The sequence below is a fragment of the Ziziphus jujuba genome, chromosome 8 (genome assembly GCF_031755915.1).
Source record: "Ziziphus jujuba cultivar Dongzao chromosome 8, ASM3175591v1".
NCBI classification, from domain to species: Eukaryota; Viridiplantae; Streptophyta; class Magnoliopsida; order Rosales; family Rhamnaceae; genus Ziziphus; species Ziziphus jujuba.
The window spans coordinates 25,859,287-25,885,170 of record NC_083386.1 but is presented as its reverse complement, the minus strand read 5'-3'; the positions used below and the strand labels follow the sequence as shown (position 1 = coordinate 25,885,170).

At 35.6% G+C, this 25,884-nt stretch overlaps 1 protein-coding gene and 1 long non-coding RNA gene across 3 annotated transcripts; both read left to right on the top strand.

Annotated features, from left to right (window-relative positions):
* The first annotated feature begins 284 nt into the window (after window positions 1-284).
* Window positions 285-2,612, top strand: LOC107423278 (uncharacterized protein At3g49055). The gene is made up of 6 exons (XM_048470836.2): window positions 285-497; window positions 875-970; window positions 1,406-1,482; window positions 1,729-1,840; window positions 1,913-2,031; window positions 2,204-2,612. The coding sequence occupies exons 1-6, from the start codon at window positions 285-287 to the stop codon at window positions 2,610-2,612; spliced, it is 1,026 nt and encodes a 341-aa protein (XP_048326793.1).
* A 9,269-nt stretch (window positions 2,613-11,881) lies between these two features.
* On the top strand, window positions 11,882-18,187 carry LOC132804933 (uncharacterized). Of its 2 annotated transcripts, none has more exons than XR_009640188.1 (3): window positions 11,882-16,378; window positions 16,527-16,586; window positions 17,900-18,187. It is a non-coding gene; the product is annotated as an uncharacterized LOC132804933 (long non-coding RNA). The 2 variants fall into 2 exon arrangements; XR_009640187.1 differs by lacking the exon at window positions 17,900-18,187 and adding an exon at window positions 17,152-17,612.
* Window positions 18,188-25,884: the final 7,697 nt, after the last annotated feature.

Below are 25,884 nucleotides of genomic sequence, written 5' to 3'. Positions count from 1 at the left end.
AAAGAAATGGAAATTTATAAAGAGAGAATTAAAAGCTTGGAATTTGCGAAGGAAAAAAGTGAAAAGGAAGAGAAAATTTATAGAGAGAGAATCAAAAGCTTAAAATCTACAAAGGAAAAATGTGATGGGTTTCTACTAAAACTCTTGGACTCACTCCGTTTGGCAGAGAAGAGATTTGTTAGGATCATCAATAATGTTGTTGATAAAGAAAAAGTTGAAAATTGTACAAACGCGAGTGATGGGTTGGAATTGGATGGAGAATTGAAGGCAGTTTCAAGGAGTTAATGGCTGTCACCAAGCTTGCTGGAGTGGTTGAATTGAAAGTGAATGAGTATAACGGATCAAGGAAGAAGAACAAGAGCAATTTGGAAAACAGTGTGGTGAGTTTGACGAAAGAGAATAGGAGTATAGATAGTTTGCTTATGATTGCTTTGGTGGAGATGGAGGCTATGGATAAGAGCTTGAGTAGGTTAAAAGGGAATAGTGAGCAGAATAGTGTAACGGCCCAGTCCACCAGCATCAAGATATTATCCGCTTTGGACCCAGCCCGCACGGTTTTAAAAGGCCTCTTGAAGGGAAAGGTATCCACACGCTTATAAGCCATGTTTCGTTCCCCTTTCCAACTGATGTGGGATGTTACAATCCTCCCCCCTTGGGGCCCAGCGTCCTCGCTGGCAAACCGATCCGGGTACTGGCTCTGATAGCACTGTAACGGCCCAGTCCACCCGCATCAAGATATTGTCCGCTTTGGGCCCAACCCGCAAGGTTTTAAAAGGCCTCTTGAAGGGAAAGGTATCCACACTCTTATAAGTCATGCTTCGTTCCCCTTTCCAACCGATGTGGGATGTTACAATAGGGTGGACATTTTCTTCAGATTGCAGAAAGTTCAGGTACTAAGGTGGATACTCCTAGAGCTAATGCTGGGACTAAGTTAGATAGTAGTGAGAGTGAAGAGGAGGTAGTAAGCCTGGTTTGTTCTGCTTTTGTTCCTTATTTTACTCGCATTGTTTTCTGTTGTTTAACCTAAATTGGCTAAAAGGAAAAAATGCTTTAAATTGTTGTTGGATTGAACTTTTATATTACAATTTACCAAGTGTGTTTCTAACTAGTGATGAATAGCAACTCTTCTTTTGGAGAAAAAAAATTATAATAAATTTATAAGTTTGTTGTTAATTCATCAATGTTTTTTATTGCTCAATTTGAAGTTTGTTGTTAATTCATCAATGTTTTTTATTGCTCAATTTGTAACTTTGTTGTTAATTCGTCAACATTTTTTATTGCTTTGATGCACCTATCTATGTCTACTTATCTTAGTTTGTTCTGGCAAATAGAAAATATAATTTTGAGCATTGGATATTTTCCTTGCTCCGAGCATTGTTCTGTAATTTGTAATTGTTCTTATCAGGCATCAACTGTAGAGAGGATAACAAAGAATTTAAACCTTGAAATCACCCAATTGAGGAGGTCTTTGGAAGAATCTAGGTATTTCATTATCAAACTATGACCACTCAGTTATTTTTGATATTATATAATCACTCAGTTATGAAAAAGTATTTTAATAGTAAAGAAAAGAGGAAGAAAAGATGTTATTTTATAGATTAGGTCAAATAATGATAATATTGAAATGTGATAAAGCTCTCCAGCAGCAAAGATCTGCGCCACTGAACCTAGTTATACAATAGTACATTTTGAGTGGTTTTCTATTCCTTAATTGTCGACTCTTTGCAGGTCAAGCACCGAGCACCTACAGAGTCTTACAGAGAAACAAGCTCAAGATTTTGCTGAAAACATGCTATATATCAAGGAGTTGGAAGATAGAGAGAAAAAGTTGGCTCAAAATGTAGTCATTTTAGTTGCTAAGAAATGCTATGGTTGTTTACCCTGCATTATTCCCTCATTTTATGAATGTAAGGTTGAGGAACTCCTTTTGAAAATAAAACAAACTGAAGCAGAGGTTGCTAGATGGAAGGAAGCTTGTGAATTAGATGTTGAAGCTGGGAAACGTGAGATTGAAGAACGTGACAAAGTGGTAAAAAAATTGTATCCCTCTTTGATTTGGGTTTGTTAGTTACACACACACACACACACACACACACACACACACACACACACACACACACACACATATATATATAGATAATCTTAATGATTTTTTTACTTTTCCATTTTTCCTTATGTATTTTGTATTAATTCTCAAAAATTGGTTTCCCACATTTCTGGAACTAGAGCAAATAAAGACTATTTTGGACATATCAAATCGTAAATTAAATGAAAAAGAAGAACTTGCAGCTGTTGCCATGGCTGCCAAGGCAGCAGCAGAGAAGTCCTTGCAACTGGCTGATAGCACAGCTGCAGAACTCCGCAAGCGGGTAGAAGAGCAGTCAAAACAATTAGGAGAAGCAGAGATCCGAGACCAGAGCCGATGCAAGGCCAGACACATATGTTGGCCACGGCAAGCACTCAAACCAAGTACTGCCTGTATGAACAATAGAGTGAAGAATGTAAAAAGGATTCTACCAAACTGCAAGAAGGATGCTGTCAAACCGAGTATTGCTACCATAAATAATAAAGTAAAGAATTTGAGAAGGATACTATCAAAATGCAAGACTTGATCCATTAATGTCTGAAACTCTATAATTTATTTCAATTCTTTCTTCTTCTTCTCAAATTTTATTTATATTTGTACCATCTCTTCATTTTTTTCTTTTGTACACTCACATTTTACTAAGTTAGTGGAATTTCTTCTAGTTGATTTGTTTAACTAGTATTAGGCAGCTTGGACGATGGGGGGAGGTTCAGGAATTGGTGAATCAAGTTCGGAAAGTGAACGATTTTGGTGAATCAAGTTCGGAAAGTGATATGTCTAACCATTGCAAATGCTATTCAAGCGATTGTTAACAAGTTCTGCTCTTTCTTTAAAACAATTTTTCAAAGGAAAATGTTGAAACAGTTTGAAATGACCAATTCATTTCTATCATTTTCATATTCCTAATCGGTTTTCCAAATTTCATCTGAGAATATTTGCCTTTCAAGCGGAAAACTTTTTTCATCATCATCATCAATTCCTCCTCCACAAAATCTTGTCGTTTGATTTGTAAGTTCCTAGTGTGCCAAACTAAACAAAGAAATCCACTGTGAGTCTCTACTTTAGCAGTGATGGAAGTTGCAAAACTTTCAAGTGCTGAGAAGATAGTTTTTCATATATATCTTTTTCAATAAAATGTGAAGTGTGCACGGAAGATAGTTTCTACATATATTTTTTTCAATAAAATGTAAAGTATATCAGATTTCGTTTATGGATAATTTGCATTTATGGGACCTATGTGTCTACTAATATTGGACTCGCCTTGGAATAGATTATAAAACAGGAAAAAGTAACTAAAAAAGTTTAATCAACCGGTGCCTACAACATAGATATCACCATAATTTACATTTCAAAAGAATCAAGATTATCAACATATCTCACAGCAACTTCATATTGCCACAACCATATCTATCTACCAAAAGATACTAAGTTTTTTTTTCCCACATTTCAGAATACTTGTTTGGATAATTTTTTTCCCACATCTCAGAATACTTGTTTGGCTAATTGAAAAGCCCCTCAACTTCCTTTCTCATCATTTGATTGACCTAAGTAGAAAAAGAAAACAATGAAAAGCAACCTAACAGCTAACATAATACAGCCTTCAAATTTTTTCTACCAAAAAAACTTTCTGAAAAATAATAAAGACAAAGCTAAATGAGAACATAAAATAGTTGATGGAAATAAAAGCACATACCTGCTTGGCTGAAAGACCAATTTCTTTTTAAGTCATCGAGCTGAAAAAAATATTGATTCCTTAGCACCACGGATTCATAGAAACCATCTCAGCAAAACTACCTAAGTAAAAAAAAATTTCTTGAGGATACTTACACTCTTAAAGGGTTTTGGAGATTCTTCACAAAGTTCGAGGATGTATGATGCTTGCTTCTCACCAATCCCCTATAAGAAAGAAAAATCTCAAATCATTTTCGATGTAAGAAAAGTACTAGAGATCCTTTATAAGAAGAATAAATGTGCTTGTTTCTCACCTTTAATCTTTTCAATTCTTCCCTATTGATATGAAACAAAGGAAAAGATTGTAAGTTCATAAATTACAACAATACATAGCTTGGAAGAATTTTTTGAATGAAACTTTTAAAAAAGAATTTATGTCATAAAGGTGACAAACAGCATGAACTTACTTGTTTACGGTATTTAAGAACCTGAGATACTCTTGAACAAGGGAACTCTGCAACAACAATTGCAACAACATAAAATATTATGAGACAGAGATCCATGAAATTACTGGTAAAGAAAAAATGGATAGATCAAACCTGCACTACAAAACTGCACATGCTGAATGTTTCCTAAGCATTATTAAAATTAGCAGCCTCCCATCTATCATTTGTTGTTTCAACCATGGGAGTTTTTGGTTCCATAATGTCAAGGGGGACTAAAGCACAAGATGAAGCATCATTCTCTTATGGCATCTTAACATAGGGTGGAGTTGCAAAATATAGAGATTTCATATTATTTGATATTTCTTAGTCTAGCACTAATCAATTGTGATCCTTCATCACCAAGTGAAATCTTGTTTTCCTTTTCACTGTTCTAACCTTTACCATGAGAGAACATGTCCAAAATAAAAGTTATATATAAATTCATATCTCATGTATATAAAATCAGATTTCAATATCTAAATCAACTACAATGAAATCTACCTTCTTTGTCAAAATGAGCATTTTTTCACTGTTATTGACACTAAGAGTAACTTTCTCGAGGTGGTTTTCTTCAATAGGAAAATCCTAGAAGAAATTATAAAAATTTATTATGCTTTCATCCCTCATTTCACAATGCTTTTCTGCTGCAATTATCCATTACCTTTTCCACCTTAGAAGCAAATTATGTTGGCTTCAAAAACTCTGATGATGGATTATCCTGCATTGTATACACATCCACTTCAAACACATATCTCAAGATTTATATCTTACTGAGATTTACATAAAAAAATATAAAAAAGGAATTCGTAGAATTTGTTTTTTTCCCCACTTAAACATTGCTTCTGCTGTGCTTTACCTTTTCCACTATAGAAATGGGTTCTGCTTTTGCACTACTCAGAACATCTGACGACTGATTCTCTTGTATTGGATATCAACTGACCTAAGTTAAGCTTTTAGATGATTTTCAATAAAATAAAACAAGATGTTATTAGAAAAGGACAAAACTTCCTCTCCTAAAGATTTTATTGCATTTGTAACATTTCGAACAGACTTTTCCTACAAAACCTGATACAAAAATTTAAAACTATTTCCAGAAAATTTAAAGGTGAATAAAATTAGAGGCAAAATTTTGTGAAAACCTCACCTCTTCGTCAACTAAATGCTCAAATGTTGAGATATTATCAGACATCAAACTTATGTACAGTGAAATCCAATGGACTTTAATGCAGGTTAAAGATCATATGTTTTCTTGGCATCTTGTTAGTGTAATGTCACTTTTGTTGCTGTCATAAGTTGCTTTGTGATGATTAGTTACTGTACTTTATAGCTTTTTGGTAAAAACACTGTTGTATTAGGTAGCCAAAGTATGGCTTGTCTTTTAGCAATACGATTATTGCAATAGTAGGTTAAAATTAAGTGGTTTACTATTTCTAAAAACTTGTGTTTAGATGTTCTGTCCAAAAATGAACAATGTGTGTTCACCATACCAATTTAAACTTCTTTTTCTTTCTCTTTCCTTTTGCTGTGTTTTTTGTCTAAAAATCCTACAAATGGTATCAGAGCTCTAATGATCTTAGTGGAGCTGTGAGTGAAATAGCAAAAAAAATATAGAAACCTTCCTTCTACATTTCCTTTTGCTTTTTTTAAATGGCTTCAACTCATTTTTCTGCTCCATCACCTCCTATATTTTCTGGAGAAAATTATGCCATGTGGTCTATAAAAATGAAAGCTTACCTTCAAGCTTTTGACTTGTGGGAAGTAGTAGAGACCGAAAGAAATCTTCCCCCTTTGACAACAAATCCCATTATCGCTCAAATAAAGCAACATAGTGAGGAGGTTTCTAAAAAGTTTAAGGCTTTATCTGCCTTACATGCTGGTGTTTCAGAAGTGATGTTCACTAGAATTATGGCTTGCACTACAGCTAAAGAGGTCTAGGACAAGCTAAAAGAAGAGTTCCAAGGAAGTGCAAGAACATGACAAATGCAGGTATTGAAATTAAGGAAGGAGTTTGAAACTTTAAGAATGAAAGATTCTGAATTGATACAAGACTTCATTGACAAACTTATGAAGGTAGTAAACCAGATCAAAATTCTTGGAGAGGAGCTAGGAGATAGAAAAGTAGTGGAAAAACTGCTGGTAAGCTTACCAAAGAATTTTGAGGCAAAGATCTCATCCTTGAAGGAGTCAACAGATTTGAGTCAGATTTCTTTGTTAGAGCTTGTTAATGCTTTACAAGCAACTGAACAAAGAAGATCTATAAAATAAGAAGAAACCTCAAAAAGTTCTTTTCTGGCACTACAAAAAGGTAAGGCTCCAGAAACAATAATCAAGGAAGCAGCAAGATGGAGGAAGTAATGTCAAAGGAAAACATGGTGCTAGTACAAGTAGAGAGGGTGAAAGAAAGAAGTTTATGAAGTACTCTCATTGCAAAAAGGACAATCATCCTGAAAAATATTGTTGGTTTAAGCCTAATATTCAATGTACAGCTTGCAAACAACTTAGACATATTGAAAAAGTTTGCAAAAACAGAAGAGGACCAGTGCAACAGGCACACCAAGTACAAGTTGCTGATGAAGCACGGCAAAGTGAGGAAAGGTTGTTTGTTGCTACATGTTATGCAAAAAATGGCAACAAAGAAGCTTGGTTGGTGGATAGTGGCTGCACTCAACATATGACTCATGATGCTGATCTCTTCAAGACCTTGGATAGAAGTTTTATTTCCAAAATTCAAATAGGAAATGGAGATTTTATTCAAATTCAAGGCAAAGGAGATGTGGCTGTGGAAACTACAACAGGTACTAAACTCATTTCAAATGTGTTATATGTATCCGAAATTAATCAAAGCTTGTTAAGTGTGGGCCAAATGCTTGAAAATAGATATTCTTTGAATTTTCAAGATAAGTCTTGCATAATATATGATCAACATGGAAGTGAAATTTTAAATGTTGGAATGAAAGATAAAAGATTTGTGGTAGAGTGGAACAAGAAGGGAAATAATGTTTTTTATGCCAAAACTAGTGATGAATTTTAGTTGTGGTATAAAAGACTTAGTCATTTTAACTATGACTCCTTGAATCTAATGCATGAAAAGAAATTGGTGGAGAATATGCCTGTTGTTAGCAAAAATCTGAAAGTGTGTGAAGTGTGTCGGCTTGGTAAGCAACAAAGGCTGCCATTCCCTTCGAAAGGCGCTTGGAGAGCATCTGAAAAGCTTCAGTTGATTCATGGTGATGTATGTGGACCTATAAGTGAGCATTCTATCAATGGTAGTAGATATTTTCTCACTTTCATCGACGATTTCTCTCAAATGTGTTGGGTGTATTTCCTGAAACAAAAATCTGAAGTTGCTGAGATATTCACCAGCTTTAAAGCCATGGTTGAAAATCAAGCAAAATGTAGCATTAAGGTGATACGATCAGATAATGGGACTGAATATACAGCTCAAAAGTTTGAGATGTAATGCAAAGAAGTGGGAATTCAACATCAGCTGACCTCTCCGTATACTCCTCACCAAAATAGGGTTAGTGAGACGAAGAATAGGACTATTATGGAGATGTGTAGATGCTTGTTGTTTGAGAAGCAATTACCAAAGAAGTTTTGGACTGAAGCAGTGAATACCTCGGTGTATTTACTAAATAGATTACCAACTAAAGCCTTGGAGTTCAAAACTCCATATGAGGTGTGATATGGAGTCAAGCCTACTGTGGAGCATTTGAAGATATTTGGGAGCATTTATTATACATATGTTCCTAAAATTAAAAGAGACAAGTTGGATCAAAAAGCTGATGTGGGAATTTTTGTTGGTTATAGCGGCAACACAAAAGGGTACAGAGTATATCATTTGAAGACTAACAAGTTAATTGTTAGTAGGAATGTTAAAGTTTATGAAGTTGCTGTTTGGAATTGGGAAAAGAGTGAAGTTCAAGCCTCAGAAAAGAATTTCATCCAAGAACATGATGAAATTCAGGAGGAGACCAATTCAAATGATGAAGATGCCGTTGGAATCTGAGGTACAAGATCCTTGACTGATGTATATGAGAAAAGCATCTGAGGTACAAGACCTTTGACTGATGCATCTGAGAGAAGCATCCAAGGTATAAAACCTTCCACTGATGCATCCGAGATAAGCTTCCGAGGTACAAGACCCTTCACTAATGCATTCGAGAGAAGTGTCTAAGGTACAAGACTCCTGCCTGACATCCAAGATACAAGACCCCTCATGTCCGATGTTCGAGATACAAGACCCATATCAGATGTCCGAGATACAAGACTCCTATCTGATGTCCGAGATACAAGACCCTTGTCCGATGTTCGAGAGCTACATGACCCCTATCCGATGTCCTAGATACAAAACTCATGTCCGATGTCTGAGATACAAAACCCATGTCCAATGTCCGAGATACAAGGCTCATGTTTGATGTCCGAGATACAAGACCCTCGTTCGATGTCTGAGATACAAGACCCTGGTTCGATGTCTGAGATACAAGACCCCTGTCTGATGTTCGAGGTACAAGACCCTTAACTGATGTATATGAGAGATGCAACCTAGCATTATGTGATCCAATTACTTTCTATGAGGCAAATCAGTTCGAGACATGGAGAAAGGCCATGAAAACTAAAATCAGTATGATAAACAAAAGCAAAACTTGGGAATTGGTGAACAAACCTCAAGGCAAAAAGGTCGTTGGAGTGAAATGGGTCTTTAGGACCAAGCTCAATGTAGATGGTACAATAAACAAGCACAAAGCAAGATTGGTAGTTAAAGGTTATATGCAACAACTTGGTATTGATTATGGAGATACATTTGCACCAGTTCCAAGACATGAGACAACCAGATTTTTAGTAGCACTTGCTGCTCAAAAAGGCTGGAAATTTTACCATTTAGATGTGAAATCTACATTTCTAAATGGTTACCTACAGGGAGAAGTATATGTTGAACAACCTAAAGGCTTTGTTGTTCAAGGAAAGGAAGACAAAGTTTATAAACTGCATAAGGGCCTTTATGGCTTGAAATAAGCTCCTAAAGCTTGGTATAACATAATTGACTCACACCTTGTTGGAAAAGGATTTAAAAGGAGTAAGAATGAGCCTACTTTGTACGTGAAGTCAGGTTCAAATGATGAAAAATTGATTGTTTCTCTATATATTGATGACTTGTTTGTTACAGGAGGAGATTCACAAAGTGTGTTGAAGTTCAAATCTGAAATGCAAAAGGTGTTTGAAATATCAGATTTAGGAGTGATGAACTACTTTCTTGGCATGGAGATATCTCAATTTACTCATGGAATATTCTTATCCCAAAAGAAGTATAGTATGGAACTACTCAAAAAGTTTGACATGGAGAAGTGTAATCCAGTTGACACTCTAATGGTTTACAATAAAAAATTTGAACTCGAAGATGGTGCTGCCAAGATTGAAGTTTCAACCTATACAACCCTTATTGGAAGTTTGCTATATTTATGTGCTTCTAGACCTGACATTATGTTCTATGAGTTTGCTTTCTATATTTATGCATGCTCCATCACATATGCATTATTCTACAGCTAAAAGAGTGCTAAGGTACATTAAAGGCACCATAAACTATGGTGTTTGGTTTTTAAAGCAAGAAGAAGGCAAGTTGATGGGCTATGTTGATAGTGAATGGGCTGGCAGCATGGAGGATTCAAAAGGTATTTCAAGATACTTATTCTCTCTTGGTTCAGGTCCATTTTCATGGAGCTCACAAAACAAGGTTCAGTTGCTCAATCCACAGCTGAAGCTGAATATATTGCTACTGTAGCTGCTTCAAATCAAGCTTTATGGCTAAGAAAGTTGCTTGTTGATTTAAATGAGAGGCAAGAAGAAGCTCCCATGATATATTGTGACAACAAGTCTGCAATTTCCATTGCTGAAAATCCAGGTCAACATCGAAGAACAAAGCATATTCTAGTCAAATATCATGCTGTGAGAGAAGCTGAAAGAAATGGTGAAGTGAAGCTGGTTCATTGTAGTTTTAAGGTCCAGCTTGCTGATATTTTGACAAAAGCTTTGCCAAGAAACAGGTTTGAAACATTAAGAAATAATCTTAGTGTTTCTAGCAAAAGTGCCAAGGAAGAGTGTTAGTGTAATGTCACTTTTGTTATTGTCATAAGTTGCTTTGTAATGATTAGTTACTGTACTTTTAGCTTTCTGGTAAAAACACTGCTACATTAGATAGTCAAAGTATGGCTTATCTTTTAGCAATATGATTACTGCAGTAGTAGGTTAAAATTAGGTGGTTTACTGTTTTTAAAAACTTGTGTTTATATGTTCTATCTATCCAAAAATGAACGATGTGTGTTCACCACAGCAATTTAAACTTCTTTTTCTTTCTCTTTCCTTTTGCTGTGTTTTTTGTCTAGAAATCCTACACATCTAATACTTCATAACTTTCCTAACTATACACCATAAAACTGTATAATAAAGAGTCCACAACTACCATTAAAGTGATTTGTTAAAAAATTAGTGACTGATACCTTAGACAAACTCAAAAAAGAACCAGTAAAGAAACTTATATTTTTACATTGCAATCTCATTTCTCAAAGTAGATAATAAAATACAAATTCATATTGAATGCAAAACAAGAACTTACCTTCTCTGATGTGGTCAAGTGTCTTGCTTCATCACAAAGTCTCCTTCATAGAGAAAGAAGTATTTTTTTTTTTTAAAAAAAAAATTGGATGATAACAATCAAATAAGAAAAATAGGAAACCATTATATTTCAGATTATCACAAAATTTAGAGCTCCCTGACAAATCTTCCTTTCAATGCAGAAACTATACCACCATTGGCTTTCTTTTCAAAAAGCGGCACCTGGGAGCTTGCTTGTTTCTTTGCAATAGCCAAAACAGGCCTAGGTAACTGGCTTTTATGTGATGAATGAATTGTTGCCCTAGCCAAACTTTTACTTTTCTTTGCTGATTATGAGGCAGCATGATTGATTCTTTAACAGCAGCGAGATGCCAAGTTTACCATGTAAATAGAATCTTGGCAAAATGATGGGTTCTATAACAGAAAATAGATTATAATAAAAGAAAACAAAATTCAAAGTTAGAAATCAAAGAAAAAACTCAACACAGAGGCAAGAAAATGTAAGCAAAAAGCCTTACCAAACATGTGACCATCAAAACTCTGCTTGGCCCTCCTAGAGAATCTTATAAAAGGCATGTGACTTTACTTTCCTAGAATGGTACATGGCTTTCATTGGCACTCAAAGCATGAATGACATTCAATAAGGCATAGATAGACTTATTGAGTCTCTGTTCTCAACTACACTGAGGCTGTCACCACTTTTCCTTCTGGAATCTTCATAACCAAAAGGCACCACCAAACTGTTAAAAAGTAAAATAATAATAATTTATAATTTCATGGCAAAGTGTTTGTAAGAGGATGAGAGGATGACTTAAGCAAGCAAGCATCATTAGCCTTATCCATTAAGCCAATTTTGTTGACTATGTGGAAGAGAGGACAAATTCAATTTGAATTCAACCACTTTAGGAGAAGTCAAGTTCAATTTGAACTCCACCAAAGAGAATTCAATTTCAATTTAAATTCCACCCTCTTCTCCTTTATATATATGCATATAGGCTTGTTGTAAAACTTGACCCCATTTTGTAGAAAGAGAGAGCTTTAATTCCCTTCCTCTCAATTATATTATCTCAGGTCCACTCTTTCTTTACCCTCCTCTATTTTATCCAAGTCTCCAATTTTAAATATGTTTTGCATATTATCCAAGAAATTTGGTATCAGAGCCTAGTTTAACCCCTTCACAAAAACCCATGGCAGCCAATAACCAACAACTTTTAATTATGCCCAAAATCTAATTCCCATCTTTACTGGTGAGAGTTATGATTTTTGGTGCATCCAAATGAAAACTCTTTTTATTTCAGAAGATTTGTGGGATATAATTGAAGAAGGCTATGATGAGCCTGAAAGTCTGGAGCAACTGCAGTCTTGGGTGGAAGCAGCAAAGAAGGAATACGCAAAACATTTAAAGAGATGCAAGAGCACTACTTTTCATTCAATAAGGGGTAAGTAAAAGCGTCATCCCTATAATATCAAATGCAACAAAAATCTAATGCTGCATGGGAAATTCTAAGACAACAATTTGGAGGCCATGAAAAGGTAATCTCCATTAAACTTTAAACTCTTTGGAGAGAATTTGATAATTTAGCAATGAAAGATACCGAAGCTATTCAAGAATTCTCTTCAAGAGCTTCTGCAGTTATTAATCAAATTAGAAGTTATGAAGATACTATTGCCGATCAAAAAATGGTAGAAAAAATATTAAGATGTTTGCCAGCAAAATTTGAGCATATTGTTGCAACTATAGAAGAGTCCAAAGATTTGAAAACATACTCTTTCGATCAACTATTTGGCTTTCTCGAGGCACATGAAAAAAGAATGAGCAGGTTTTCTAACCAACTTGTGAAGCAAGCATTCAAATCAAATTGCAACATTACAGAAAGGAATTTAGCAACCTCAATAAGCAACTCAACAAAAAGAGGAGGTTCTTTTAGAAGAGGACGTGGTAATCAAGGCTGAGGCAAAAGAGGAAGAAATAATTATGAGCAAAGAAATTTCCTCGGTAAGTTTAAAACCTTATTGCATTATTTGTAAAAAAACCTGTGCACAAGTCAAAAGATTGTCATTTTAAATGCACAAAGTGCAAAATTTCTAACCATTTATGAAGAGATTGTTGATATAAAGACATGCGAGAAAGGAATGAAGTTAACTATTCTGAAAAGGTTGAAGATGACTATTATTCATGCATGTCTGTTACACAAGAAGCAAAACATACATGGCATTTGGATAGTGGATGCAGTAGTCATATGACAGATGATCCACAACTCTTTGTGAAGATAGATAAAAAAAATTTATCCGAAGTAAAGCTTGAAGATGGAAAGTTGCATGAAATTAAAGGAAAAGAAGTTATAGCATTAAACTTCAAAGAAGGTAACTCTAAACTCATCCATGATGTGCTTTATGTTCCTGGTTTAACATCAAATCTTTTAAGTGTTGGCCAATTACTCCGAAAGAATTATTCTGTAAATTTTGATGGAGATGAAAGCACAATTATCGATAAAAATAAAAACATCATGGTGGCAAAAATAAAAATGAATCAAAATAATGTTTTTCCTCTTATTATGCCACATGATGAAAAATTAGCTTTTCAAAGTCAAAAATTGGATGATTCATACTTATTGCATCTAAGATACAGGCATTTAAATTATAATGGCCTAAAATTATTAAAAGACAAAAATATGGTTTTAGGCCTACCTCCTATTGCCCATATAGATAAAGTCTATGAGGGATGCATATATGGAAAAATGCATAGATTGCCATTTCCCAAAAATACCTGGAGAGCAAAGGCACCATTAGAGTTGGTACATTCTAATATTTTTGGACCAACTCAAACTCCATCTCTAAATGGAAGAAGATACTTCCTTCTGTTTGTTGATGATTATACCTGAATGATGTGGGTATATTTTTTGAAAGAAAAGTCAAAAGCTTTTTCAATCTCTCAAGAATTCAAGGAGCTTGTAGAAAAGCAAGCCGAAAAGCCGCTGAAAACATTTCGAACAGATCATGGTGGAGAATTCATTTCTAAACCATTTATGAAATACTGCGAGAAAAATGGAGTTCAAAAACAACTCACTGTTCGACACACCCCCCAACAAAATGGTGTAACTGAGCGAAAAAATAGAATAATTGCATAAATGGCTAAAAGCATGCTAAAGGAGAAAGGTCTTCCAGATGACTACTGGGCAGAAGCCATCAACACTGCCGTCTACATTTTGAATAGATCTCCAATAAAAGCTATCCTGAACAAGACTCCATATGAAGCATGGCATAAACAAAAGCCCTAAGTACAACTTTTAAAAGTATTTGGATGCATAGCTTATGCACATGTCCCCTCACAATACAGAGAAAAATTTGATGAAAAAGGAGAGAAATATATATTCCTCGGATACAGCAATGAGTCAAAAGGTTACCGGCTATACAATTCAAAAATAACTAAGCTGATAATTTCTAGAGATGTTATCTTTGATGAATCAGCAACATGGAATTGGGAAAGCACTCACAAAATAGGAGCAAAAATATTTGAAGAAATTCCTATTCAGGATAAGTCAGATTCTTAACCAATTCAAGACCCTGGTCCAAGCCCAATCAAAAGAATGGATATACCTTCAGATGATGAATCACCACCAACAAAGGTACTCTCACTCGTAGATATTTATGAATCTACTAATATGGAATTTTTTACATGTGAGCCTCAAAATTTTTAAGAAGCAATAAAAGAAGATATCTGGATTAAAGCAATGGATGAAGAAATTGCAACAATTGAAAAGAATGATACGTGGGAACTGGTAGATCTACCTGAAAACAAAGATGTTATTGGACTCAAATAGGTCTACAAAACCAAGTACAAAGAAGATAGAACAATTCAGAAGTACAAAGCACGGCTAGTCGCCAAAGGCTATTCGCAATAGCCCGGAATTGACTTCAACAAGACATTCGCACCAATTGCTCGAATGGAGGTACCAGTTTATCAACTGGATGTCAAATAGGGCTTCCTTAATGGAGAACTCAAAGAGGAAGTATATGTGGAACAACCTTTGGGTTACACCATCAAAGAAAAAGAAACCAAAGTCTTACGATTAAAGAAGGCACTATATGGATTAAAGCAAGCACCATGAGCTTGGAACAGCAAAATTGATTCATATTTTAGACAAAATGGATTTCAACAGAGTCCAAGTAAGCCTTTGTAACAACCCAGTTCACCCGCATGAGATATTGTCCGCTTTGGGCCCCGTCCGTACGGTTTTAAAAGGCCTCCCAAGGAAAAGGTATCCGCACCCTCTTATAAGGTATGCTTTGTTTCCCTTTCCAACCGATGTGGGATCTCTCAATCCACCCCCCTTGGGGTCCTGTGTCCTCGCTAGCACAACAATCTGGGTACCGACTCTGATACCAACTGTAACAGCCCAGTCCACCTGCACGAGATATTGTCCGCTTTGGGCCCCACCCGCACTGTAACACCTCATCCCAAAGTACACCAGAAATTTCTCAAATTTGACCGAGGTTGACCAGGTTTGACCATCATTGACCGAGAAGGGGTCAAATGTTGACTTTTTGCTTCTGGTGGAATTTCACATTGACCGAGGTCTCGTTATGAAGTACACATTGGAACGAGTTCATAGACTAGTAGCACATTGAAAACGGAGCTACGGTTTGAAAGTTATGAGCAAAACAAGTTGAGGTTCAAATTGTCCAAGGGTGCCGGCTGACTATTTATTTTTGGGGGATATGAGCTTTGACTCATGTACGAATGTGAATTACTCATCGATACGAGTCCGTAGACTAGTGGTACACCTAATTTGGACATTTTGTTGAAAAGTTATGGACCTATAAAGTTTTTCAAATACAGTATTATTTTAATATTATTTTTAAATATGTGAACAGTATGCCACATGTGACTTAATAAAGGGTGCCATGTGTCACAATGAAGAGATGCCACATTTCAACCATATTAAATACTATATTATCTTAATATTATTTTATTATTTTATTATTTTATTATTTTATTATTTTATTATTTTATTATTTTATTATTTTTATTATTTTTTTATTATTATTATTATTAAAAAAAAATTTATTTTTTCCTCACGTGGGGAAACACCCACGAAAATTTCTTTCTTTTTCTTTTTCTTTTCTTTTCTTCTTCTTCTTCTTCTTCTTCCTTCTTCCTTCCTTCTCCCTCTCAGCTTCACCCCGTTTCTCTTTTTTTCGATCATATGAAGCCACACGCACCTGATGGGGAGGAAGAGGGGGAAGATTCCAGCCAGCAGCCAGAAAATGGTGGCCAACCATCATCGAATGCGGCCGGATCGGGCTTCGTTGCGGACGACGGCAAGATTGGCTCCGTCGACAATCCAGCCACCACCCGGCCAAATTGATACTCCTTTCCACCTATTTTGGACCTCCAGAGCTCGATTTTGAGGTCCATTCAGCTCAATTCCTTGTCATTTGGGAGATACGACAAGTTGAAGTTCGGTCAAAACTTCCCATCCATTCTGCCGGTCCCTGCCGATCAAATTAAATCCAACGGATATCGGTAACGTATTCCTCGTTCTCTTAGCTTTCTGTTGGTATCTTATTTATGAATTTTGGACACTGTTTGTGTTAAACCCCTCGGGTACCGGATATTATTTATCCGAATAAAATATTAATTTATTTGACCCTGTGTAATATTGTTGTTTTAGGAGCACGTGTGAGCCGTAGAATTGATCTTATAGAGGACCTTGTTGGATTGCGTGCTCAAGGTGAGTGATCCACCTTTAAAATTATTTTGGGGTGATTAATTATATTTATTTTGTGTTAATTTAATATTTAGAAAATATGCTCATGTGGTGGAATTTATTTATAACTATAGTAAATTGTATTATTAATTTCGGTAATTTCTATATATATATATATATATATATATATATATGCTTATTGATGCTAAATGAAAGTTTGGTTTATTAAGAAATTCTTGATTATTATTATTGTGATTTACTAGCATTTACTACGCATGAGCAAGGTGTTTTCATTTAATTAATTGTATTTGGATTTTAATATTATTTTTGGGCATGATTCAATTTTAAATATTTCAAGAAAAATATTGATTTAAGTTTGGTGCTTTCAAATTATATAATTATGTCTTGAAATATTATTTGATTGATTTTATGATTTGGGAAAAGTTATTTGTATATTATCATTGGTGGATTTATGCTGGAGATATTAAAGAAAAAATGTGGGATAGTGAATTTGAAAAATGGTATAATTTCCACGATGAATTTTGGAAAAATTGGGTATTTTAATAATAAACTTGGTTATTTGTTTTAGACGCACTCATACAGTACTGGTGTTTTGTACTGTATATGTGGATGAGCGGGCAAGTTATAATGTCTCCCGTGAGTTTCCATCAGACCGAGGGCAGGCAAGTTTGATATTGGCCATAAGCCGCTCCTCTCCATGGCCGGGATGACGGTTTAAGCAGCGGCGTTGTCGTGACGCCTAAGTGACCGTATGCAAGTTTCTTTCTTTAACCTCCCATCAGATGGTGCTCGGGATACTAGGTATCATAAGGCATCACTGGTATATAGTGTGGTGCGTCAAGTTATTTTCTCGATATGAATTTCAAACCAAGATGCTTTAAAATCGTATTTAAAATTAAACATATTTAATTTTGTTTTATTGCTTATTTCAAACTAATATTTTCTAAAATGTATTTATTCATGTTTTCAATGTTTTCAATGCTTATTCTAAATTTAATTATTGGATTTTTAAAATGTTTTCAATGTATATATTGAGTTCTAAATTAATGTTTGTATTTATGTGCATTCTAAATTATTGCATTCTGTTTAATTTGATATTTTCTTGATTATTTCTTTTATGTAAATTTTATTGTGATTTTGCTTATTTTATTTATGACATTTTGTGTACAATTTAATAATTGTTATTAAAATTATTCTTGTTTCTTATTATACGTTCTAGATCTTTAATTTAATGTATTTTATTTATAATTTATTTAATTAATTATTCCTTGATTTTTGGGGTACAATTATTTGGTTTTGTGAAAATGTTTTAAAAGGGAAACTTTTCCAACTGAGTGAACTGTAAGTGATGCGAATCCACCCGAGACTGCTCGACCAACAACCCGCTGGGGTGCTGACCCAATACAAATGAAGGTGGGGCCGATCACTAGGGCCCAAGCCAAGAGGTTCGAGGACAATCTTGCTGTCTTCATACAAGGAATAAGTCACAGCCAAGAGGGGTTGGCCATATCTAAAGAACAAAGGCCTGTGTTACTCATACAAGCAATAGAAGCCAAAACGGGGTCGGGTGACGTTTTTGGTAACAATAAAGAGGCCGGGTTGTATGAATTGGAACCCCATCTTTATGGGTTCAATTCATATGGAGGATGAGTCATAGAAACCAGCCAAAGCAGCTTCAAAGCCGACCAACAAGGTGGTTTGCGCACAAGGAGAAGGAAAGGGCCGGATTTGCTGTATTCTCCGCGGGTTTTACTGTATTTTACTGTATTGGCCTTTTTTCATACTTCCAAGCAAGGGCAACGTGGGGAACTTCACAATAAGCTTATTTGGCATCCTACAAAGCATATTGAAGCTGATTTGGAGATTAATTTGGTCAAAGAATAGTCAAAGTCAAATTAGTCAAAAAGCTAGTATTATAGTTTCCTAATTTTATTCTACTTTTTGTTTTAGGAAACTACCTTTACTTTTTAAGTTTTATTTATTTATTTTCTGGATAAATAAGTTTAGGAAAGTTTTTATTTTATTATTTTCATTGTAAATTAATTAATTCCTAAATTCAAAATAAAGGAATTAATTAATCCAAATTAGTTTAGGATTAGGAAAGTTTCGGCCAAGGTAGGATTCTCCATTGTGTGGCCGGTTTTTCCTAGGGTTTTTAGGCTTTATGTTGTTTCTTTCAAAGCCTATTTAAAGGCTTATTTTTCATTAATAAGATAACTTGAAAACTTTGATTTGATTAAGAAAATACTTGTGAGATTAATTATCTCTTTGTTCTTTGAGAACACCTAAAACACCATTAGAGAATTGGTTGTTTTAGCTTGACTTATCAATAGGTTTTCCATCCCCTATTGTGGCGTCTACATTATACCAAGGTTTCTAACCACAGGTTGGTTAGGGGTTGAGGTCCATTCCATTAGAACTTGAACTTAATTAAAGATCCGGGCTAATATAATACGGGTTTAGGAGCAGGTCGTCCTAGGTTCGTATCATTTGGTATCAGAGCTAAATTTTGTTCAGGTTTGATCTATCTTTATTTGCTTTATTTGTTTTTGTGTTATTCAGCAATTTTAGCATTAGGTTAAGGTTGCATCCATCCTATACACGTTCAGCATCTTAAAAAAAAAAACAAAAAAAAATTCATTCCTAGTTGAATTAGGATTTCCTAGTTTTATCGTATTTTTGTTTCCTAGTTTGTTGGTTGTCTTTTATCATTGTTCTTGTTAATTTGGTTTCTGTTGATTTTTCTTTGCTGTTTTAGTCTTAAATATTTGCATTCATATATTCAAAAAAAAAAAAAAAAGAAAAGAAAACAAGAAGAAAAAAAAAAAAAAGAAGTTTGCGGCAACATTTAAAAAAAAAAAACTGCACATTTTGTTTATTTGGAGGTCACGGGTTTGGTGTTTGTTTTGGAGTTGGAATTGCAATTTTGGTAATTATTCTTGCTACTGCAGTTGTTTATGTTCTGTGAGTGAAAAAAAAAAAAAAAAAGAAAGAAAGAAGAGGTAAAGTCGAATATAAAAAAAAAAAAAAAAAAAAAAAAATTTCAGTTTGTTGGAGTTTGATTTGTTTGCTGGAAACTGTTGGAGCTGCTGGTTTTTGATTATTTATTCAGTATTTGAGTTGTTGGGAAATTATTCTTGCTGCTGGATATTTGGATTTTGGGTGTTTAAATTTTTTGGATTAAAATTAGTTAAAGGAATTGATACAAAACTCGAATTACAAAGAACAACAACCAACAACTTTTCTATATTTTTGTTCTCTTTGATTCTTGATCGTATTTGAATTTCTTTTCCTGGATTTTTATTCTTGAACTCATAATCTACTACCATCTGGTGCAGTTTTCAAAAATTCCAACATTTTCCCATTATTTTGTGTTTTCTTGTCTAGAAAGCCGAAAAATTAGGATTTGTTGGATTTTTTTTTCGGTATTGCCTACTTTTTGCTACTGTTTTGTTGATAAGTTTAATTAAAACATACTAGTGATCTAATTGCTGTTTTGTGGGTGTTTTAATTAGAACTTTGAGATAATTCATTGAGTGGAAAAAGGCAAGAGTGTGTGAGCTTAAAAGAGGGTAAAAGCCGAAACTAGTGTGCAAACACGAGTGTCGAGACCTTGTTTGAGTGAAACACGTGAGGGAGTGAATATTGTGAGGATTTATTTTATTATTGCAGTATTTTACTAACATGGCAGATTCTAGAATAAGAAGAGGAGATCCACCCTTGAGGATCAATGAGGAAGAGTCCGTAGCATTTCATGGCGATGACCGAGCTACCGGAAGTGGAGATCAAGTGGACTTGAGAACTATTTTGGAATCAATACAGCGGATGAGTGCTCAATTTGAGCATGTAAACCAAAGAGTGGGAAGATTAGAAGCCTCGCAAAGAAGGCCGAATACAAGAAATAGGCAAGAATTCCATGGAGGACGAGGCCGAGGACGAGGAGGTCGCGAGAGGCCGAGAGAGGAATTTGATGAGGAGCCATTGGACGGTGACTTTGAGGAAGGTATGGACGAAACCTTTGCTGTCCAAGATAGAGCTGGCCGTGGGAGATATAGGAGGGAGGATACAGATGAAGATTTGGGAAATATCAAGGTTAATATCCCACCTTTTATGGGTAAAAGTGATCCTGAAGCTTATTTGGAGTGGGAAGAGAAAATGGAGATGATTTTTGACTGCCACAACTATTCGGAAGGTAAGAAGGTGAAGATGGCAGCAATGGAGTTTGGCCATTATGCACTCCAATGGTGGATAAATGAGCAAAGCACCCGAAGGAGGGTTGGTGAAGACTTAATTACAACATGGCGACAAATGAAAGGAGTCATGAGGAAGCGGTTTGTGCCATTCCATTACCAAAGGTTGCTGCATCAAAGGCTTCAATCTTTGTCTCAAGGAAGTAGGTCCGTGGAGGATTATTACAAAGAGATGGAGATGTTAATGATGAGGCTAAACATGAGGGAGGATAGAGAGGCAACAATGGCAAGATTTCTTGGAGGGTTAAACCGTGACATTGCCAACCAACTTGAATTACAACAATACTTGGAATTGGAGGAGATGTTACATGTAGCCATTAAACTTGAGAACCAATTCAAGAGGAGGGGTGTTAGTACATGGTTTGGAGGAGTTTCTAGCAGTGGGAGGACAAGTTCAAGTGGCTGGAAAAACAATTCCACTTATGAAAACAAGTTGAGGCCGAAATTAGGAGAAGAATCTACCAACAGGCCAAGAAGGGAGGTTAAGACCGAATCTGTCCAAGCACTTAGAGGTGAGGTAAAATCTGATCCTAAACCTCAAAAATCTAGAGAAATAGTTTGTTTTAAGTGCCAAGGAAGAGGACACATATCCAGCCAATGCCCAAATAGAAGAATCATGGTATTAAAGGGCGATGGTGAGCTGGAATACGCAAGTGAAGAAAGTGGGGCTGAAACCGAGCAAGAGGAGGCTTGTAATGAAGATGAAACCGAACCTGTAGATACCTCTAATGCTGAGTTAAGCTTGGTTTCAAGGAGAGTACTTGCTGTCTACAAAGATGAAGAGCAGATACAAAGAGAAAACATCTTCCACACTCGCTGCGAAATACAAGGTAAAATTTGTAGCATGATTATAGATAGTGGGAGTTGTACTAATGTGATAAGTAATCTTGTAGTTGATAAATTAGGCTTGAAAACAATTAAACATCCAGAACCTTATAGATTACAATGGCTTAATGATAGTGGTGAGATGAAAGTAAACAAACAAGCCAAAGTAAAATTTAATATAGGTAGATATGAGGATGTAGTTGTATGTGATATTGTGCCTATGATTGTCGGACATATACTATTAGGTAGACCATGGCAATTTGATAAAGATGCTACTCATTTTGGTCGAGAAAATAGTATTGTTTTCAGGTTTAAAGCGAAGAAGATCAAGCTGGAGCCGTTATCTCCTAAAGAGGTTTACAAGGACCAATTACAAATGCAACAAAGGAGAGAAGCCGAAAAGCTCAAGGAAAAAGCAAGCATGGCACCAACGGCTTCACCATCCATTCAAGAAGGTAAGATTGAGGTTGCTGACCAAGGTAAGGGTTCTAAGGTTCATGTTGAGTGGAAAGACCAAGAAAAAGCCGAGAGAGAGGTGAGAAAAGAGAGCAAACCCGACAGCATAAAAAAACCAGAAATTTCCGCCAATGAGAGCCAAACCGAAGAAAGAAAAAGAAAAGAAAGAAAAGAGAGGAAAAACCAGAATTTTTATTTGAGTTTAGGGGATATTAACAAGGTTATTGAGTGTAAGAAACCCTTGCTGGTCATGCTTTACAAAGAAAATTATTTAAATGATCAAACTAACTTTGAAGAACTTGAATTGCCAAGTTCAATGATTTCTCTTTTGAAGGAATTTGGAGATGTCTTCCCGAATGAGATTCTAAGTGGACTACCACCTATTCGAGGGATAGAACATCAAATTGACTTGGTTCCAGGGGCTGCCATACCAAATAGACCAGCTTATAGGAGCAATCCCGAAGAAACAAAGGAGCTGCAAAAACAGGTAAGTGATTTGCTTGATAAAGGATATATTCGTGAGAGTTTAAGTCCTTGTGCTGTTCCTGTTTTGTTGGTACCTAAAAAGGATGGTTCTTAGAGAATGTGTGTTGATTGTAGGGCTATAAATAACATTACCATCAAATATAGACATCCCATTCCTAGATTAGATGATATGCTTGATGAATTGCATGGTGCTTGCATGTTTACAAAAATTGATCTTAGGAGTGGTTATCACCAAATTAGGATGAAAGAAGGTGATGAATGGAAAACCGCATTCAAAACTAAATATGGGCTGTATGAATGGTTAGTTATGCCTTTTGGATTATCTAATGCACCTAGTACTTTCATGAGGCTTATGAATCATGTAATGCGTCCATTTATTGGTAAATTTGTGGTTGTTTATTTTGATGACATTTTAATATATAGCCGAAATTTGGATGACCATGTGGATCAACTTAGGCAAGTTTTGCAAGTTCTTAGAAAGGAAAGATTATTTGCTAACATTAAAAAATGTGACTTTTGCAAAGAAGAGCTTGTGTTTCTAGGTTTTGTAGTAAGTGCTGCAGGAATTAAAGTTGATCAAGCTAAGGTGAAGGCAATCCAAGAGTGGCCGGTTCCTACATCCATTACCCAAGTGAGGAGCTTTCATGGCTTGGCAAGCTTTTACCGAAGATTTGTCAAGGATTTTAGTACCATAGCAGCACCATTGAATGAAGTTGTCAAGAAGAATGTTGGCTTCAAATGGGGGGAAGTACAAGAAAAATCTTTTAATTTGTTGAAAGAAAAATTGTGTAATGCACCTTTGTTAGTTTTGCCAAATTTTTCTAAGACTTTTGAAATTGAGTGTGATGCTTCGGGTGTAGGTATTGGAGCTGTTTTAATGCAAGAAGGAAGGCCCATAGCCTACTTTAGTGAAAAATTGAATGGAGCTGCCCTAAACTACCCGACTTATGACAAGGAGATGTATGCTTTGGTGAGGGCTTTGGAGACGTGGCAGCATTATCTCATGCCAAAGGAGTTTGTGATTCATACGGATCATGAGTCTTTGAAGCATATCAAGGGTCAAGGAAAGCTCAACCGAAGGCATGCTAAGTGGATTGAATTTATTGAAACATTTCCATATGTGATCCGCTACAAAAAAGGTAAGGAAAATGTGGTTGCCGATGCATTATCCCGAAGGTATGTGCTCTTTTCTACCTTAGATGCTAGATTGCTTGGATTTGAACAATTGAAAGAACTTTATGAGCATGATAGTGACTTTGGAGAAATTTTTAGAACCTGTTTGAAACATGGATTTAATAAATTTTACATATTTGAGGGATATTTGTTTAAGGAAAACAAACTTTGTGTGCCTAATTGTAGTATTAGGGAATTATTGGTTCGGGAAGGACATGGGGGTGGTTTAATGGGTCATTTTGGTATTTTAAAGACTTTATCCTTGCTGCAAGAACATTTTTATGGGCCTAACATGAGAAGAGATGTTGAGAGAATTTGTGAAAGATGTGTGAAGTGCCGAAAAACAAAATCAACATTGAAACCGCATGGATTGTATAAGCCTTTGCCGATTCCTACCTATCCTTGGATAGATTTGTCTATGGATTTTATTCTTGGGTTGCCTAGGTCAAGGACAGGTAAGGATTCAATATTTGTTGTAGTAGATAGGTTTTCTAAGATGGCACATTTTATTGCATGTAATAAAACTGATGATGCATCCAACATTGCTAATTTATTTTTCAAGGAAATTGTGAGATTGCATGGAATGCCAAAAACTATTGTGTCGGATAGGGATGCTAAGTTCTTAAGCTATTTTTGGAAAATATTGTGGGCTAAATTAGGTACTAAGCTTTTATTTTCAACTACTTGTCATCCACAAACTGATGGACAAACCGAAGTAGTAAATAGAACCTTGTCTGCATTGTTGAGAGCATTAATTAGTAGAAATTTAAGGACTTGGGAAGAATGTTTGCCACATGTTGAATTTGCATATAATAGGTCTTTACATTCAGCAACTAAATTTACTCCATTTGAAATTGTTTATGGTTTTAATCCTTTGACTCCATTAGATTTAACACCTTTGCCTTTAAGTGAGCGTGCTAATCTAGATGGAAAACAAAAAGCTGATTTTGTAAAGCAGATTCATGAGAAGACTCGAGCAAACATTGAGAGAAGGACCGAGCAATATGCAATGGTGGCTAATCAAGGCCGAAAATCAATGGTGTTTGAACCTGGAGATTGGGTGTGGCTGCACTTAAGGAAAGAAAGATTCCCCGAACAAAGGAAATCAAAACTCATGCCGAGGGGTGATGGACCTTTTCAAGTTTTGGAGAGGATAAATGACAATGCCTACAAACTTAATCTACCTGGTGAGTATAATGTTAGTGCCTCTTTTAATGTTGCTGATTTATCTCCTTTTGCTGCAGGTGATGACTTCGATTTGAGGACAAATCCTTTTCAAGAGGAGGGGAATGATGCGAATCCACCCGAGACTGCTCGACCAACAACCCGCTGGGGTGCTGACCCAATACAAATGAAGGTGGGGCCGATCACTAGGGCCCAAGCCAAGAGGTTCAAGGACAATCTTGCTGTCTTCATACAAGGAATAAGTCACAGCCAAGAGGGGTTGGCCATATCTAAAGAACAAAGGCCTGTGTTACTCATACAAGCAATAGAAGCCAAAACGGGGTCGGGTGACGTTTTTGGTAACAATAAAGAGGCCGGGTTGTATGAATTGGAACCCCATCTTTATGGGTTCAATTCATATGGAGGATGAGTCATAGAAACCAGCCAAAGCAGCTTCAAAGCCGACCAACAAGGTGGTTTGCGCACAAGGAGAAGGAAAGGGCCGGATTTGCTGTATTCTCCGCGGGTTTTACTGTATTTTACTGTATTGGCCTTTTTTCATACTTCCAAGCAAGGGCAACGTGGGGAACTTCACAATAAGCTTATTTGGCATCCTACAAAGCATATTGAAGCTGATTTGGAGATTAATTTGGTCAAAGAATAGTCAAAGTCAAATTAGTCAAAAAGCTAGTATTATAGTTTCCTAATTTTATTCTACTTTTTGTTTTAGGAAACTACCTTTACTTTTTAAGTTTTATTTATTTATTTTCTGGATAAATAAGTTTAGGAAAGTTTTTATTTTATTATTTTCATTGTAAATTAATTAATTCCTAAATTCAAAATAAAGGAATTAATTAATCCAAATTAGTTTAGGATTAGGAAAGTTTCGGCCAAGGTAGGATTCTCCATTGTGTGGCCGGTTTTTCCTAGGGTTTTTAGGCTTTATG

What these genes read in the sequence shown, in the direction of transcription:
- LOC107423278 (XM_048470836.2), top strand. Translation starts at nt 285, where the DNA reads ATGGCTGTCACCAAGCTTGCTGGAGTGGTTGAATTGAAAGTGAATGAG. An exon ending in AAGAGGAGGTAGTAAGCCTG is followed by an intron (nt 971 to 1,405) that starts GTTTGTTCTGCT and finishes TGTTCTTATCAG; the next exon opens with GCATCAACTGTAGAGAGGAT. An exon ending in AGAAAAAGTTGGCTCAAAAT is followed by an intron (nt 1,841 to 1,912) that starts GTAGTCATTTTA and finishes TATGAATGTAAG; the next exon opens with GTTGAGGAACTCCTTTTGAA.